General features: G+C 41.9%; 1 protein-coding gene across 13 annotated transcripts in view; it reads right to left on the bottom strand.

The window, feature by feature from the left end:
• wnk1b (WNK lysine deficient protein kinase 1b) overlaps positions 1-13,616 on the bottom strand; it is a 231,931-nt gene extending 218,315 nt beyond the window's left edge. For all 13 annotated transcript variants that reach the window (XM_034163660.1, XM_034163662.1, XM_034163665.1 and 10 more), the window contains exon 1: positions 12,330-13,616. In XM_034163660.1, the coding sequence (XP_034019551.1) occupies positions 12,330-13,244 (915 nt within the window). In that variant the 5' untranslated portion in view covers positions 13,245-13,616. The remainder of the gene's footprint in view (positions 1-12,329) is intronic.
• Positions 13,617-19,693: the final 6,077 nt, after the last annotated feature.

The raw sequence follows: 19,693 nt of genomic DNA, 5'->3' as shown, positions 1-19,693 counted from the left end.
GAATGCCCGTGACCTTCAATCCCTCAGGTGGCACTATATTAAAAACATCACTGTGTAAAGGATCTTACCGTGTGGGCTCAGGAACACTTCAGAAAACCATTGTCAGTTAACACAGTTCATCGCTACATCTACAAGTTAAAACTCTACCATGAAAAGCAAAAGCCATACACCAACAACATCCAGAAACGCAGCAGCCTTCTCTGGGCCTGAGCTCATTTGAATAGGAAAGACGCCAAGTGGAAAAGTGTGCTGTGGTCTGATGAGTCCACATTTCAAATTGTTTTTGGAAATCATGGACGTCGTTTCCTCCGGACAAGAGGAAAAAGACCATCCAGATTGTTACCAGCGAAAAGTTCGAAAGCCAGCACCTGTGATGGTATGGGGGTGTGTTAGTGACCATGGCATGGGCAGCTTACACATCTGTGATGGCAACACATGCTGCCATCCAAGCAACGTCTTTTTCAGGGACGTCTCTGCTTATTTCAGCAAGACAATGTCAAACCACCTTCTGCACGTGTTACAACAGTGTGGCTTCGTAGTAAAAGAGTGCAGGTACTAGACTGGCCTGCCTGCAAGTCCAGACCTGTCGCCCATTAAAAATGTGTGGTGCATTATAAAGCGCAAAATATGACAACAGAGACCATGGACTGTTGAACAACTGAAGTCGTACATCAAGCAAGAATGGGAAAGAATTCCACCTACAAAGCTTCAACAATTAGTGTCCTCAGTTCCAAACGCTTAATGAGTGTTGTCAGAAGGAAAGGTGATGTAACACAGTGGTAAACCCACTTTTTTGAAATGTGTTGCGGGCATCCATTTCAAAATGAGCAAATATTTGCACAAAAACAATAAAAAGTTTATCAGTTTGAACATTAAATATCTTGTCTTTGTGGTGTATTCAACTGAATATAGGTTGAAGAGGATTTGCAAATCATTGTATTCTGTTTTTATTTACATTTTACACAACGTCCCAACTTCAGTGGAATTGGGGTAGTAAATAAAAACATAACAGAATATGCTTAAAATGTCATTTGTGGTGTGACATTTGAAGAACACTGTCAGGGTAACTAATGCGCTTTTTTGTGGTGGTGGTGGGGCAGGGAATCAGTGTGTGCTCATTTGGTGGTTGAGACTTCCTGTCATCCAGTTTTGGGGGGGAGCACAAATCTGAGATGGCATCCATCAAAAACCAAAGGAATTTTGTTTGAAGAAAAAAAAACAAAACAAAACAAAAAAAACTTGATGAACAGCGTGCCAGTGCACTGAGAGTTTGTGTATTCTTCCATGATGCCCGCTCTTCAACATCAGAATTATCGATGATGCTGGAGTTCAAAGTCATATAGCAAAAACAGAGGTTATTTAACCAGCAGGCAAAGTTTGTCCGGAAATGTTATTCCACAGTTGGACTCTATGATCGGTCGTGGTTGATGAGCTTTAGTGTTCCATGACAGCAGAGAGGTGTCGTAAAACGGCTGCACACAGCACAGCAGTCTGGAATCTTCAACATCTGCCCTTCTCAAGTGTGTGCTGGTTCAGTAATGCTCTTCAGCCTGTATTACTGCTAGATTTCTTCAACACACACACACACACCATTCCATCCAGTAGATTTCTGTTTGTCGTCCATCGTAAAACGTGATGACTTAAAAAATAAAAATTATACAAGTTTGGGGGCCACACCTCTGAAAGCAGGAATGATGGTTATCACTATACTGATCTGCCCCGGAAGCTGAATAACATCACTGAACAAACTGTCCAACACCTGAATCAACGCTCCATTCTGAAAAACACCCAGAAATGGACGAATAACAAACTGGTCCTCTGCCAGACAAATCACCCCACCCACCAACTGCCTGGAGTATCTTGTTTGTGAACTTTATTTTGCAATGTGGATCTATGCGCAACTGCATAATTCCAGTCTATTCAGAATATTGTTTTGGAAACGCATGGGTTGGGTGTTTTCTACTTAACTGGAAAAAAAACAAACAAAAAACACTGATATCTGCAGTAAAACATCACAGTGGATGATGACAGGGGTGGGACGTTGTATATATTTTCATTTACATGCATTAAAACCCTCATAAACTAAACTAATGAATACTATTGACTATAATTTACTGTAAACAGGTCGAGCAACAGTGCACCTCAGTTGACTTTCCCACAAGCAGTTTTCTTGGAAAACTCTTTCCAATATCCTGGAACAATTTATTTCTGCATTTTGCAAGAAAATTGTGCAATGTGATGCGCACCACCTCGGCCTCCGAGCAACAGCAAAGTACCCCTCACAACCACGACAGTCCAGTGTATCACTTTGTATTTCCAGGTAGGAGAACTGTTACTATCTAAACTTGATATCTTTATCATGAATAGCAGAGATACAGAGGAACATAATAAAACAAGTTTCACTGAAATCCATAGGGGGTGCACCGAGATATGGCCTAACGAAAATCGCCAAATATCGCGTTCTTTACATAAAGACCGCCACCTATGCAAAAGTGCCCTAACTAAGCCACTGCCATTTATGCAAATTTGGAAAGAACTTGTCCCAGTGTATCCAAATATGCATAAATGAGCAAGGCTTATTTAGGGCGCAGGCCCTGGGAGGGTCCCAAATGTAGCCCAAAATGCCAAAAGTTGTGACTTGAAGCCCTCAGCCCTCAGTTAGCCTTCAAAAATATAGCGTTATATGGGAGAACTCCATCCATACATTCATATACCATAAGATCATTGAGGATTACTGAGGGCGCACAAAAATATTCAAAGGTCAAAATCCACATTTTGACTATGTCACTGTTTTGGTCCCTTTAACCCCTACACTAAAAAGGGCCGTAATTTTCCTCCTGAAGGGATTTTTTTGATAAAAAAAAAACGTAATTTTTGTCTGTTTGGACAACACATCTTCCCTTAAGAATTTTTCAGTGATCTACTGAAACATGATATATCACCACCCATTTGAAAGTTACACATTTCAGCTCTTAACAACGGAATTGTTTGACTCCCCAACCTTTGTAAAGGAAAACTGGCCCCCTAATGCTCACAGCGTGCTTGCATCCATGTGAATCATCCCAAATCCTATCATCAAATCTCTTTTATTTTAAACCCTTCTATCGAAGGACCCCAGCAACTTGCACTTTATGGGGTGGGAACGGACATATTATAGGTTTGTTTTTTTTTATCCATGCATTTTCCATTCACTGGTAACAAGTAGATCCACTTGAGTCTGTGCCACAGTTTTCTTCCTCCTCTGAAACCAGATCTCTTGGCTCAGTCAGTGCCCTGACCGTCATATGACCAGCTGCAACTCTTAGTCAACATCGCCGACTACCTCTGTGCCTACTTGTCAACATGACAAGCTGCCAAGTCCTTCTCCATTTCTCCCATTCCGATGTGCACTTTATGCCATCAATTTCACTCCAAAGTATAACGTTTGGAAAGACCAAGTTTAGGACAGTTTTGTCAGGAATTGCACATTACTCATGGTTCAAGTCTGCAAGAATGCAGTCATGCTGCAGGTGAAGACGCACACCCACAAGACAATGCACAACTAAAACGTTTTTATGTTGACTCAAAATAATCACAAAATGATCAACGATGTGTTTAAGTGCGTCTCACAAAATGGGAGTTTCTACATAATAAAATTCTCAGGTACTGAAAATAAGCAGTGTGGCCTCAGCGGCCACCAGAGGTTTTGGAAATGAAAGAACCTGACAAACCAGCCAAGTTAAAGTTCAATACAACTTCAGCCACACCTACTTTCAATCATGTATGTAATTAGAAGATCATTTCCTGCAACACAGCTGCAATGATCAGCTATTAAACTAATCTGCAACTTTTGGCAATTCATCATTTTGTGTGATTTTTGCTGTTTCAGGTTCCCAAATGCCAATATTTTCTGCTTTATTTGACTAGTTTCATTACTTCCCTTACCAAAAAATTGTACTGATAAGTATATAAAAAGTAAACTAGAAGTATACTTGAAACATACTTGCATATACTACTTTTTGGTAAGGGTTCTCTTGGGCAGTAAATTTAATATCTTTGGTCTGTGGAAGTAACCTTAAATGAGTTACTTCTTTCTACCCATCTTGTCCGAAGAATAACTCAAAAACAATAAATACTCTCATCTTGTAACTTAACATATAAAAAAAACATATAATGATGACAAACCCTATTGCATCTGGTTAACTTTGATACACCAGCTCAATCAAAACAACAACTTTGTTTTACTCATGTAATATCCCATAGACATACTACCACATGCTGGATGGTTAGTGGTGCCAGGTAACTAGTGGTGGTACCGGCTAACAAGCTAGCAACAGCAGGGAAAAACATGATGCCCTCTATATCAGGGCAAGTTTTAGATAAATTACACAACAGATAGAATTTGTGGTGAGGGATTGGCAAAAACATTTCACCACTTCTACAACTTAGTGAGGCCAACATTAAACACTGTTTCGAAAAAAAAAAAAAATAAATAATCCAAACACTGTTAAAGAGTCTGTATCAAAGGAAAACATCACTATTTGGGCAAATCCTAGACAAAAATACACAAACAAAACAGTAAATGTAATACTGTAATTAAACAGTAGATAGAACGTATGGCCGGGGATACTGAAAACCTTTTCCATTTCTTCATAAATTCCATATTTAAAGGCTACAGTCAGTGTAGGGCCTGTATGCACACTAATACATGCGCTGCTTGTTGACTATTCTGATGATACAAAATTGGTTATTTTGCATTTATTTCTGAAGATATTCTCAAATATATATGAAAGTTAGTGATGCTAATCATCTTGCAGAGGACTTCATTATGTCACATTGAAAGTGCATGCACAAAACTCAGAATATGTAACCTCACAGCATGTACTGCAGAGAGTTACACATTTTTGTACCTCTGGTGCATCTCTTCTTCGCACGCTGTGCAGACATCAAACCAGTAAGACAGCGACTGCATCCTGTGGTGAACTGTGCCATCCTGTCTCGCGTCACCAGCTGCTAATGCTTTGTTCACAAAGTACTATCTCATTTTTTTTTAACATCTGCATAATTGCACTCAATGCATATTTTTGCCGTCATTCTTATAACCACAGACAAACTCCACTGAGTAAGTACATCATAGGCAGGAAGTAATTTGTCTTGCTCCAACAGCAGCATAACCAGATGTACAGTGGTTGCACAACTACAGAAAACACACACAAATAATAATAATAAAAAATAAAAATAGTCCTAAACTGTTCCAGAGTTTCAACAATAACTTTTGTAGTTACTATTTTCTCTAACCCTCCATAATGTATATGCTAAAAATCATCAAAGGGAATTCGGAAACTGAAGTATTTTGGTCATTTCATTCGAGACTCGTTTGTGCAACTTGTGGTGATGGTAACCTGACGCACCACAGCATCCGTTCACACACACCTGAGACGAGTTTATCTGTAAGGATGCAGCAACGACATGCATGACTAATATAAAAAAAAAAAAAAAAAAAAAAAAAAAAAAAAAAAGAGTTTCGCAGCTGTAGTTCAATGCAAAAGTTCCCCAAGTAAGAAGTGCTGCTTAACACAGGAAGGGAAAGTTAGATTTTTCAGTCACTCCAGTCATTTCATTCAAACTATGCAGCTACAAGCCTTTGTTTTTTTTAAATTGACAGTCAGCCTTCAGTCAACCTGTACATAAGGCAAGTTATTTAAAAATCAATCACCATGAACATATCATTTAAAGGGGGAAATCTGAAGCACACAACATCCACAAACTCAACAGACTACAACTCACTCAGTGCACATGACAAATTAATCAGAGCAAAAACAACTCTGCAGAAGTCGGTATCAACACCATAAAGGCATCTGTGCAGTTATTTCAGCAACGTAACCAGAGTTAACAGTTGAAATGCTGCTATAAACTCTCGTATCTTTCACCCGCTGACATTCAGAAGCTGCTATGCGAGACCCTCAACATCACAGTGGAAACGATTTGGAGATTACAGAGCTTTAACGCTGGTAATGAGTGGAGACCTTCCGAACACATTTTTCACTCTCTGTCTGGTCAAGTATATTTACAAAGGCATTTTGGGGCCACATTGAGGTTTTTTTTTAAACCAAGAATAAAGTCATAATATTACAAGAATAAAGTTGTAATTTTCTGAGAAAAAAAAACCATTGAATATTACAAGAATAAAGATGTAATTTTATGAGAAAAAAACTCTGCATCTCAAAATGAGATCTGTGGAGCACTTTGTTAAGTTGTACTTCAGTATAGGTTTTACAAATAAGGAAATACTTCACCTTTTGGCCCATCTGCACCACATTATCATTACTATCAGAACTTTCAATTCAATTTCAATTTATGTTCATTTATATAGCGCCAAATCACAACAGAGTTGCCTCAAAGTGCTTCACACAGGTAAGGTCTAACCTTACCAACCCCCAGAGCAACAGTGGTAAGGAAAAACTCCCTCTGAGGAAGAAACCTCAAGCAGACCAGACTCAAAGGGGTGACCCTCTGCTTGGGCCATGCTACAAACATAAATTACAGAACAATTCACGGACAAATATACAAGAAATGCTATTGGCGCACAGGACAGGAGGATCACCAACACAAACACAACTCCCATCTCTGGATGGAGATGCACCTTAAACAGAGAGAAAAAAACAGAATCAGGCATCAGAAAGACAAGAAATACTGTATAATTTGTCAGCATTAAACAACAAGAAAAACAGAGAAATACTAAGGTGATCGCCGGCCACTAGCCCTAAACTTCACTAAAAGACCCAGAATTTAGGTAAAGTTGAGGCCGCAGCCCGCTCCAATTACTAATAAATGAATTAAAAGAGTAAAAAGCGTAAAATAAAACTGTACTAGTATGCTAGCCATATGAAAGGCAAAATAAGTGCGTCTTAAGTCTGGACTTGAAAGTCTCCACAGAATTTGACTGTTTTATTGACGCAGGGAGATCATTCCACAGAACAGGGGCACGATAAGAGAAAGCTCTGTGACCCGCAGACTTCTTATTCACCTTAGGGACACAAAGTAGTCCTGCACCCTGAGAACGTAAAGCCCGGGCCGGTACGTAACGTTTAATTAAGTCAGCTGGGTAGGAGGGTGCCTGTCCATGAATAATTTTATAGGTTAGTAGCAGAACCTTAAAATCTGATCTCACTGGGACAGGAAGCCAGTGAAGGGATGCCAAAATGGGTGTAATGTGGTCGAACTTTCTGCTTCGTGTCAAAAGTCTGGCTGCAGCATTTTGAACCAATTGGAGACCCCTAATGCTAGACTGCGGTAAACCAGAAAATAGAACATTGCAGTAGTCCAATCTAGAAGAGATAAATGCATGGATCAGGGTCTCAGCATCAGCCATAGACAGGATGGGATGAATCTTCGCTATATTTCGCAGGTGGAAGAAAGCAGTCCTAGTAATATTTCTAATGTGGATGCCAAAGGACAACGAAGGATCAAAAATTACCCCACGGTTCCTCACTTTGTCAGTGTGATGTATGACACACGAGCCGAGGCTGAGCGTTAACTGGTCAAATTGATGCCGATGTCTCACTGGACCAAGAACCATCATTTCAGTCGTATCAGAGTTTAAAAGTAGGAAGTTTCTAGACATCCAATTTCTCACTGCTGCAAGGCAATCTTCTAAGGATTTTATGTGAACGAGATTACCAGCAGTTTGTTGGAATAGGATCAAATAAACAGGTTGTGCTTTTTGTTGACATTACGAGTTTTGTCAGCATGCCTAGTGAGATACTGTCAAATTCTATAAATCTAGGTAATACCTCAGTAGTGGCACCCACATCAATAGCAGGGTGTGGTGGCTGGATTAAGGCATGCCGGGATATGTTTAACCTGATGTCTTCTATTTTCTTCCCAAAGTAATCCAGGAAATCTTGTGCTGTAAAAGGAGAGCGAACTACAGGTGGTTGTCCATGCAAAAGTGTTGCCACCGTGTCGAACAAGAACTTTGAGTTATGCTTGTTTTTGTTGATCAAATCAGAGTAGTAAGTCCGCTTTGTAGCCAATAATGCATGCTTATAGTATAAGATAGCATCACGCCATGCAAGGTGAAATACTTCTAATTTTGAATGACGCCATTTCCGTTCTAGACCTCTAGGTTTATGCTTGAGGTCACGCAGATAATCACTGAACCAAGGTGACTGTGATTTGGCGGAGCGCGGTTTTAACACAGGTGGTGCAATCACGTCAAGTGTAGTTTTGAGCACTGAGTTTAAACTATCCACAAGTCTGTCTACTGACTGGGTATTTGTCAAATGCGAAGCTAAGATATCAGGCAGTCTAGCTTCGAGTTCAGTCTTAGTTGAGGAGTTGATGCATCGCCGTAAAGATATATAACGTTGTTGTTCCACTAAACACGGCAGCGAAACTGTAAACTTAATAAGTGAGTAATCAGACACCACTGATGTAAGAGGCATGATGTCAATATTCGTGACAGCAATACCACGTGCGAGAACCAGATCCAGGGTATTTCCACTAATGTGCGTCGAATCCCGAATGCTTGCCGAAATCCTAATGCATCCACAATTTCCATGATTTGCAGAGGGGATCAGAAGGCTTATTTATATGAATGTTAAAGTCACCAATGATCAGAATGTTATCTACACTAGTTGACAAGTTACAGATGAACGCACCAAATTCATCTAAGAATTCAGAATATGGGCCAGGAGGCCTATATACAGTGACAAAGTAATACGACTGATTTTTATTCTTCTGACCTTGGCAATGTGTAATATCCTGAGCAGAACGAAGAATCAGATGCTCAAATGAGTGATATTTGTAACCCCCAACAGCTAATAAGCTAAACCTAGATTTATAAATAAGAGCAACACCCCCGCCTTGCTTCGCATCACAAGGGACATGACTAAATGTATATGCTGGTGGGCAGGCCTCATTTAAGGGGAGGACAGCTGCAGGTTTAAGCCAGGTTTCACATAGCCCAATCATATCTAAGTGGTGATCAATAATTAGATCATTGATCAACAATGATTTTGAGGACAGTGATCTTATGTTAATGAGACCCAGTCTAAGGACCTCAATGGGGTTGACAGTTGAACTGTTTGGGTTTAGGGGTGGTTCCAGAGTAGCATATATAAGATGCCTAGAAGTAGGTTTGGGTTTAAGACATTCCACGCGCGTTGTAGGTAGCAGACACAAAATCTTTGCTATTGCTGGAACAACCACTGGGCCATCCTCAATTTCAACATCATCCAATATAGTAATGGGTATTAAGTTTGGAAAGCATATCCCTCTATGATTTTTATGGACACGACTACAAAAGCAGGCCACAGTCTCAACTTGTTGAAATTCCCTCCCTGGTAAATAAACTGCACTATCACTATAGTGGATTTTCTGCACTAAATTTCCCGCTACGCTAATGGATTCCACACCCACATTTGTCATAAGCCTTGCAGGGTCTCTAATCACCTGCTCCGTGGCCTGCTGTAGATTCCTAATGTTACCCTTCCTGCAGAGCTCTATGTTCGCAGACAAGATGGTGGTGCCTTCCCCAGTAGGGTGGAGGCTATCCGGCATCAGCAAGCCACGGTGGCCCCAGAACAAAGGCCAGTTATCAATAAAGCTAAAGCCTTGCTGTCTACAAAACTCCGCCAGCCACCTATTTAATGATGTCAGCCTGCTAAATGCCTCATCAGTACCCCGAGAGAGGAGGGGACCAAAGACTATTAATCGATGCCGACACATCTTTCTGGCAAGGTCACAAGTCCTCTTTATGTCCATTTTTGTGACCTCTGAGTGCTTCATCCTGATATCATTGGTGCCAATGTGAATAACTATGTGACTATATCTCATGTCATGTTCCTTCGTCTGTCTTCCCTTCTGCAGCGTCAGCACCCTAAGATGAGATGCAATGTCATGAGCTCTGGCCCCAGGAATACATTTAATGTTAGCCGGTGTCTGTAACCTGCCTTTGCGGGTGATTGAATCCCCTATCATTAAAGCCCGGTGTTTGGGCCGGGAGACAGGAGTGGAAGTCACTCGTGGGCTCAGAGAACTCACATCTGGCAAATCCAAGGGGGAGAACCGATTCACAGTTCGCACTGGCGAGTGTAATCGGGGTGCCACAACCGGGCACCAAGCCCTACGGGGCTTCCTCCGCCTAGCCACAGTCCGAAAGCCGTCCTCCACAGCCAGCGTTTCTAAGCTGATGCTAATGGGCTCGCTAGCCGGCCCAACACTAACCTCATCTGGAGTGCCCGTAACATCTAACTCCACTGCGCGAAGAAGCTGCTCTAACTTACGGACACGGCTCTCTAAGACAGCCACCCTATCTTCCAACATCATGCAGGATTTACGGAGGGTGTAAAGTATAATAAGTAGTGTACTTTGTGCACTAAGAAATTCAAAAATGTAGCCAAGCAAACACGAGCTAACCAATAATGGATAAGCTAACCACTCCTAAGGCTCACACAGATGCAGATAAATGAATTAAAATTCACAGCAGTTACACTGAAAAACTAACAGAAGTATTAAACAGGTAAAAAAGCAGCAGCTATAAAATACACTGAACAGTTAATTAACTAACAGGAGTGTAAAAAATGAAATGAAAAAATGATGAAAAGGGTCAGAAATAGCTAACACAAGCTAACCGCTAGCGAAAATGCTAGCCACTCCTAAGATTTTACACAGGAGTAAAAATTACTTAAAATTCACAGCAGTTCAACTGAAAAACCAACAGAAGTATTAAACGGGTAGAAAAGAAACAGCTATAAAAAGTAACAACGGAGAGGGGAGGTGTCGACCTAGCTAGCGAATGCTAACTGCTAGCGAATGCTAACTGCTAGCGATTCACAACAGGACTGCTGTTAAATAACGTTCAGAGTAGATACAATTAATAACCAGAAGAGTGCTAAACAGAAATAAAAGAAGCGTATACAACCGTGTGAAGTTCAGAGTGGCGTCACAGCAACAAACAATCCGTCAGAAGCAAGTTGCCAGATCTGTGAAAATCAGCAAGCGACAGTACTTTGAAAAGACCTTTGAAACGAATATGCAAGAAAATGTGTCTATTCCGAAGGAGGAATCACAGGGACTAGTTCCGGCAATTAGTAGTTCCCAAAATCACCTCTTTCATGGAGGAGGAGATGGCTGGACCTGGTGTCGTGGGGTTGTATCCCCTGGCATGGGCGCCAGGGGATACAATTCCTAGCAGGAATAACTACTTTGGCACAACACTGGCAGTCGTCGCTTCTCGTATAAATATAACTTTATTCTCGTAATATTTTGACTTTATTCTCGAAGTCTTAGAAGAAAAAAAAAACTCAATGTGGCTCTAAAATGCAGTCATAGGTATTTGAACCTACAATATCCATGAGTCATCAGCTCCCTTTTCAAACTGTTATACCACCATGAACTGATGTCATGTCATGTTTATAACAATGCAACACATAAATCCATGCATTTTTCATTTACGCGAGAGATCCATGTAAGAATTATGGAGTACTGCGTTTCTGGGTTTGGTAAATTAACACTCACAGGTGAATGCCGGTTTAACACAGAGTGTTCTGGCTCCTACCAGCACTGTCAAAAGAAGCAAATTAAGCCAAATCCATAGTCTGATTATATACAGATGAACTGATGCTCTGCTTAACACTTTAGACAAAAATGCTTTGAAACTGATGGGCTTGCTGTGTACTAATAATACATCAAACACGCAGTATGAAGTACCTCACTGCTGCTCTAAAAACAAACAAAAACACATGAAGATGTTGCATCAACTTCCGCATAGATTTACACGTCAACAACACGGAAATGACACTGAGATCTCCACCAAACTCCAGTCAAATAGATTTTTGATGTGGTTTCCTGAACTTCAACATTCACATGAATTCTGAAGCCTTTTTTGGCATTTTTCCCCATTTGCTATTGGAATCATTTATGAATTTTACCACCCTAATTAGCTAATTGGCTTCTATTAGTGTCTCCATAGTTTACACACATTGTAAATATAAAGTACCATAAAGCATTTAAGTGGAATCCTGTTAGAAATACAAAATAAAATAAAAAAATTCATTCTCAATAATAAGCTAATGTATGGATGAAACAACCCCAAAATCTAGTCAGCAGATCTCCTCCCCAAAGGTTACCTACTGCATATATGTCATGTATCATACATCATTACTGAGTAATCGTGTTCACAACAAAGCATGAGGACGCAATGTTCTGCAAGCAACGTGCATAGCGGTGAGACATAAAAATAGGCTACGCAAATGTGCAACATTTCCGCATTTAGGCGGAACTTCTCAAGTAAGTACTGCGTGTTGTTCAGCTGTGATGGTGAAATGTAACGAGTGACGACTCACCTGTAGCTCACACCACGCCACTTCCACCGTCGTCTCCGTATCCAGTCCCTTGTACACCGTCTTAAAGGACCCTCTTCCGATCTCTATGTCAAATTTTAGGAAGCGACCATCAGGTGATGTCCCCACTGCTTTCGTCTCCACCTCTTCTATATCCTCTTGAACCCGTTTCTCGGCCTCCCTCTGCTCTGCACGTGCTTTTGCTAGTCCCCTCTCTTCCTCCGTTGGACTACTGGCAATACCCTCATCTGCACGGGTAGCTTTCTCTTTTGCCACTTGATGTGCACCCTCCAGTCCCCTCGACTCTAACGTGATGTCAGATTGTGCACCGTCTGTTTTACTAGTAACATCCAATACTGTCAGGCTCTGCGCGGATCCTGCTCCTGCTCCACCAGGTTCAACACTAATACTTAAGGGGACTGCGATACTACCCACACCTGCATCTGTCTCACTGTCTTTTATCTGGTCTTCTGTAACTCCCCCACCAAGACCAGGCTCAAAGGTTGTACTTTGAAAATAGGGGCCTCTAGTCTCCTCCAGATTGTCAGCATCTTGTACCCCAAGTCTAGGCCCTGAGGGCTGCTGAGAGAATAGGTTGAAAGGGCCCTCACAATCTGGAGGTGAGGTGAGTATCACAGCTGCCTTGCTGGGCAGATCCAACGCCGTTACATTAGAGTCACAAATCACACTGCGGCGGAAGAACCGGTGCTCGGCCGTTTTAGAATCTCTGTCCATTGTGTGGCGTCGCCGGCGTTCCACCTCCAGGTGTCCACCGAGCTTCTCGACTACGTGCGAGTCTGAACTAGCAGAGCCATTCACATTCTTGAGAGGGGTCTGGGGTGACTGACAGGGGGAGGTAGAGGGCGGAGGAGCGGCCGGGGCAATGAATTTCACCACTTTGTTACTGCTTTCAGACATTTCTCCAAAATAAAAATTAAATTAAATAAACCTTAGACCACAACAGAGATACTATAAAGAAATTTTTTTTTTAATTCTCAATCAGACTATCCTCCAATCACACTCATAGAAAAATGCAAAAGGGGTGGGTCACCAAAAATAGTCACTTATATCAAACTAGGCAATCTGTGGAATCTGTTCAGGATCTATTAGCTATTTTGTCTTTGCGGCACTGTCTGTTTCACTGTGACAGCACACAGTTTCTATAAGGCCTTTCTGTACAGGGTTCAGGAGAGCCCCGTGAGAGAGGAGGAGACCTTCTATTAAACACCGGGGATGGAAGGGATGAAAGGAAGAAAAACAAGCAGTCAAAGGTTGGGGGTGCAGGCGCTGCAACGCGATGACGCTCGTCAAATCAACACCCAAATCCATCCTGCTGCCAACATTCAGACAGAAACCACCAAGGCATGGAAGGACTGGAGATCTAAAGACCACTGGGAATTCTTGAAGCCTGACAAAATACCAGTGGAATCCAATGTGTAACCGCTTCACTTGGAGGACTGGTGAAGTCTAAGATTAGGCTAAAGCCGCCTTCCTTCATTGAGGGGAGGATTCCCAGTGGAGGTTGCCAACCCGGCTGGTGAGGCCGACGGGTAGGCTAGGTAGGCCTAGCCTGATCACTTTTAGACCTTGACACTGGAAATAAGACAAGAAAAGGAAGCGTGACAATATAAAAATGTCAGACAGTGAAATATTTAAACAGAGGCAGAGCAACAACTAAACACCAAGCAACAGCTGACATATTTCTGATTGCCACTGACAAGTTTCTCAGATTCAACCAAAGACCAAACCTCATTCGAATGTTCTTTTAATAACTGATTTGGTTTGGTAAAAGCAGTGAACCTAGGCAAGTATAATGAATAGTTGTCTGCAAAAGAGGAAAAAGGATTGTATGTGATGCCACACTTTTGTGATCGCCTTTCTGTACAGCCATGTACGATGTATGTTAACAAGACATCTCAAGTACGTATAATCCACTTTGGTCAAAACTGGCAGATACTTTGGTCCTATGGGTGAAAAGAAGGGATGTGATTTTGGTCAGGATCAGTCAACAATTACGGTCCGAGATGGTCTAATCTCTGTTATGATGCCAAGCTATGGGAAATTGGCTAATTTTATTTGGGGAGTCCAGATATTTTACAGTTAATGAATGTGACTGACTGTTTAAAAGTTTATGTAACATTTTCTCCACATGACTGATATTGTAAATCAAATCAATTTTATTTATATAGGGCCAAATCACAACAAACAGTTGCCCCAAGGCGCTTGGGGCAACTGTGGCAACATAAATGTGGGTGTGGTATTGCTTATGATCAACTACTTTCAGTAAATCATCATTTCACAAACAGATTTTGGTCACTCCAGTGGTGTTACAATTATCCATTATAAATCGAAAGTTTCTTTTAAAATAATAGACAAGGCCACGTCGATATATAGACTGCTGAATCAATCTAAATGTACTATGAAGCAACTGTTGGCTCAATTTTAATGTTGTAAATTCTTGAGTTAAGCTGGTTTCACTCCTTGTTTCTGCATCGTCAAACTCTTGTAAAAAATAAATAAATAAATAAATAAATAAATTCAAAGGTTGTGCAACGTTTTCGCAAGGCTGATGATGGCAGGAACATTAACTTGACAATGTCAAAACAAAATCAACGTGTCCGATTGTGGTAGGTGGTATAATGATAAGTGTATCCAATTTAATGTTTAGTTCAGTTTGTTAATACCGTGGGCTGCCTTGTGCCTTTTACTAAGGAGTGACTTCCATCTGGCAACTCTATCATACAGGACTGATTTGTGGATTGCTGCAGAGATGGTTGTGTTCTGGAAGGTTCTCCTCTCTCCACAGAGGAGTACACAGTGACCATCGTGTTCTTGGTCACCTCCCTGACTAAGGCGCTTCACCCCGATCACTCAGTTTAGACAGGCGGCCAACTCTAGAAAGAGTCCTGGTGGATCTGAACGTCTTCCATTTAAGGATGATGGAGGCCACTGTGCTCATTGGGACCTTCAAAGCAGCAGAAATGTTTCTGTACCCTTTCCCAGATTTGTGCCTTGAGACAATCCCATCTCACAGGTCTACAGACAATTCCTTTGACTTCATGCTTGGTTTGTGCTCTGACCTGCACTGTCAACTGTGGGACCTTATACACTCAACAAAAATATAAACGCAACACTTTTGGTTTTGCTCCCATTTTGTATGAGATGAACTCAAAGATCTAAAACTTTTTCCACATACACAATATCACCATTTCCCTCAAATATTGTTCACAAACCAGTCTAAATCTGTGATAGTGAGCACTTCTCCTTTGCTGAGATAATCCATCCCACCTCACAGGTGTGCCATATCAAGATGCTGATTAGACACCATGATTAGTGCACAGGTGTGCCTTAGACGGCCCACAATAAAAGGCCACTCTGAAAGGTGCAGTTTTATTGGGGGGGGATACCAGTCAGTATCTGGTGTGACCACCATTTGCCTCATGCAGTGCAACACATCTCCTTTGCATAGAGTTGATCAGGTTGTCAATTGTGGCCTGTGGAATGTTGGTCCACTCCTCTTCAATGGATGTGCGAAGTTGCTGGATATTGGCAGGAACTGGTACACGCTGTCGTATACGCCGGTCCAGAGCATCCCAAACATGCTCAATGGGTGACATGTCCGGTGAGTATGCCGGCCATGCAAGAACTGGGACATTTTCAGCTTCCAAGAATTGTGTACAGATCCTTGCACCATGGGGCCGTGCATTATCCTGCTGCAACATGAGGTGATGTTCTTGGATGTATGGCACAACAATGGGCCTCAGGATCTCGTCATGGTATCTCTGTGCATTCAAAATGCCATCAATAAAATGCACCTGTGTTCTTCGTCCATAACAGACGCCTGCCCATACCATAACCCCACCGTCACCATGGGCCACTCAATCCACAACACTGACATCAGAAAACCGCTCACCCACACGATGCCACACACGCTGTCTGCCATCTGCCCTGGACAGTGTGAACCGGGATTCATCCGTGAAGAGAACACCTCTCCAACGTGCCAAACGCCAGCGAATGTGAGCATTTGCCCACTCAAGTCGGTTACGACGACGAACTGGAGTCAGGTCGAGACCCCGATGAGGACGACAAGCATGCAGATGAGCTTCCCTGAGACGGTTTCTGACAGTTTGTGCAGAAATTCTTTGGTTATGCAAACCGATTGTTTCAGCAGCTGTCCGAGTGGCTGGTCTCAGACAATCTTGGAGGTGACCATGCTGGATGTGGAGGTCCTGGGCTGGTGTGGTTACACGTGGTCTGTGGTTGTGAGGCTGGTTGGATGTACTGCCAAATTCTCTGAAATGCCTTTGGAGACGGCTTATGGTAGAGAAATGAACATTCAATACACGAGCAACAGCTCTGGTTGACATTCCTGCTGTCAGCATGCCAACTGCACGCTCCCTCAAATCTTGCGACATCTGTGGCATTGTGCTGTGTGATAAAACTGCACCTTTCAGAGTGGCCTTTTATTGTGGGCAGTCTAAGGTACACCTGTGCACTAATCATGGTGTCTAATCAGGATCTTGATATGGCACACCTGTGAGGTGGGATGGATTATCTCAGCAAAGGAGAAGTGCTCACTATCACAGATTTAGACTGGTTTGTGAACAATATTTGAGGGAAATGGTGATATTGTGTATGTGGAAAAAGTTTTAGATCTTTGAGTTCATCTCATACAAAATGGGAGCAAAACCAAAAGTGTTGCATTTATATTTTTGTTGAGTGTATGTAGACAGGTGTGTGTCTTTCCAAATCATGTCCAATCAACTGAATTTATCCCAGGTGGACTCCAGCTAAGCTGTAGAAACATCTCAAGGATGATCACTGGAATCAAGAGGCACCCAAGCTCAATTTTGAGCTTCATGCAAAAGGCTGTTAATACTTATGCACATGTGATTTGCAAATATAAAAAAATATTTTTTTTTCCCACATTGTCATTATGGGGTGTTGTGAGTAGAATTTTTGGAGAAAAAAATTTATTTCATCTTTTAAAATATGGCTGTAACATAAAATGTGGAAAAACGTTAAGCACTGAGTAATTTCTCGATGCACTGTACACACACACACGCACACACACACACACACACACGAGTAAAAAGTTGCTGGAAGCTAACTTTAGTTAGCAGCTCGTTGAATCCTGTGGAGGAACTTTGCAGCTAAAAAGTTGCTTACAAATCCCCCAAAAAATATATAATACAATTAGAAACACGTCGTAAATAAAGCGTGATAAAGAAAAATTAGAAACGGTTACCTGTTACATTGGTGTGGATTTTTTTTGTTTACAGGTTTCGGAGAAAATGTGACGAAAGTTGGTTTTAAATCCTCTGCAGTGGGGGTCCGTAAAAAAATGTCAATACAGTGCGTCACATTCAAGCTGTAGTCGGCTGGTGAAAAAAAACCCAACGGGGGAAAAAAAAAAATATATATATATATATATATTATTTCGGGGGGTTCTTTTCAGAGGAGCAACAACCTTTAGCCCCCGCCGGTATGAGGTGAGCGGGGCGTGCAGAGAGTCGTAGCCGACAGACAGACACCTCTCAGCGGGCAGAGCGGTCAGCTTCCCCCGCCGGGGTCGCGGCAGACTCACTCAAAGATGCGGTTATCTCCGTCGACAGATGTTCCACTTCTGTGGGCTACCGCGGTGGCAAGAAAAAAAATCCAAACAAATCCTCTACGGTCACTAGTTATCCTCAGTTTTCGGGCCGTTGCACGCACCCGACGTGCCCGCGTTCGGTCAGCTCCGAACGAGCGATGACTCGACGACCAGCGGACGGCTGCGCTTTCAGGCGGACTGCGTCAAGTCGCACACCGTTAAACAAGCGTGACACAGCAGCAAACCTGTATCCGCTTTCAAAATAAAACAAAAATACAGTCACGAGGATTAATGGAAGACCAAAAAAATAAAAATAAAAATCTTTCAGACTTGCTTGCTTTACATACAATAAAGCAATTAAAAGGATACTTTACAGTTTGTTTTTTTGCTTATTATTTACTGTATCCATTTTATTTGCCTATTGATTGCGAGTTGCAACGTGTAGAGATGGGCAGATCGATCCTAATATCAATACCAACGCTGGTAAAGTAAATCCCTTCGGCTGCTCCCTTGTTTGCACTCGGGGTCGCCACAGCAAATCTGAGGTGAATCTTTTACACCGGATGCCCTTCCTGACGCAACTTCACATTACATGGAGAAATGTGGCAGGGGTGGGATTTGAACCCGAAACCTTCTGCACTGAAACCAAGCGCATTAACCACTTGGCCACCACCCCTGCGTATTGATATTAATACAATAACATGCTTTTGGATGGTGGTATGCATTTTTAGAGGCCCGACGTTCATGCCCAGTCGCCCAAAATGACCGATATTCGCCCGAGTTAGACGAGCTGTGTGAACTGGCGCAATATAAATTAATAAATTTGAATTTGACTGAAACAATGTTCCAGAGTCTGTATCAAAAGATGTCACAAGATTCAGTTTCAGAATGTCACATTGAATTTGCGCCATCTGGTGTTGAAACCGATTAAAGCACAAGTCAAAGAACTGGGATCACTCTGTCTTTGCATTTTACATTTAAAGATGTCTGTGGAGGGTCTGTATGTTCTTTAGTTCGTATGTTGTTTGTGTTAGTTTACATTATGAAGATTGTGTTATTTAACATTATTTACCATTATGAGGGGCATGCTCCCCCCCCCCCCCCCAAACACCCTCTTTCCGTCTGGATTCGCCCCTGCAGACTGCTGGCCTTTTGTGAATATCGTATGCAACACTGAAGACTATCAGGAAATCATTTGTTTAAAGGGGGTCATCCTGTACATTTCTCACTCACTCATTTTCAACCGCTTACTCCAATTAAGGGTCACAGGGGGCTGGAGCCTATCTGAGCAGTCATAGGGCGTGAGGTGGGGTACACCCTGGACAGGACGCTGGTCTGGGCTCCTGTACATTTCTTTTATAGTTAAATGTGTTTCGATTTCCATGATAAACATCCTAAAAAAAATTCACAATTCTATGACTCTATGTGCAAAACATCTCCTACCTTAAGCAAACTTTGGATTTAGGATGACTCGTTTTAATCTGTTTTGACATATGTCACAAATCTCTATATCTGTACTCCTTCTTGCTCTGTGGGGAGGAAAAAAATCAAGAAAACATTTAATGTCAGATGGGTCAATAACTGAGCAAAAAAGTGTCCTGGAAAGCAGTATGAGTACGTGGGAACAGTTTTGCTTGTAGCCTTAAAGCGTTGGGCTCAGCGCTCCTACATTACCCACCTTGGCACACCTTTGGCTCTTCTTGCGGAAAGCTGCAGATCCGACTGCATATTACCCTGTCAGAATGACTGATTTATTCTCCCTTGTGTATCAATT

This window comes from Thalassophryne amazonica, chromosome 22 (assembly GCF_902500255.1).
Source record: "Thalassophryne amazonica chromosome 22, fThaAma1.1, whole genome shotgun sequence".
NCBI classification, from domain to species: Eukaryota; Metazoa; Chordata; class Actinopteri; order Batrachoidiformes; family Batrachoididae; genus Thalassophryne; species Thalassophryne amazonica.
The sequence above is the reverse complement of the archived record's forward strand: the minus strand, read 5'-3'. Positions and strand labels throughout refer to the sequence as shown.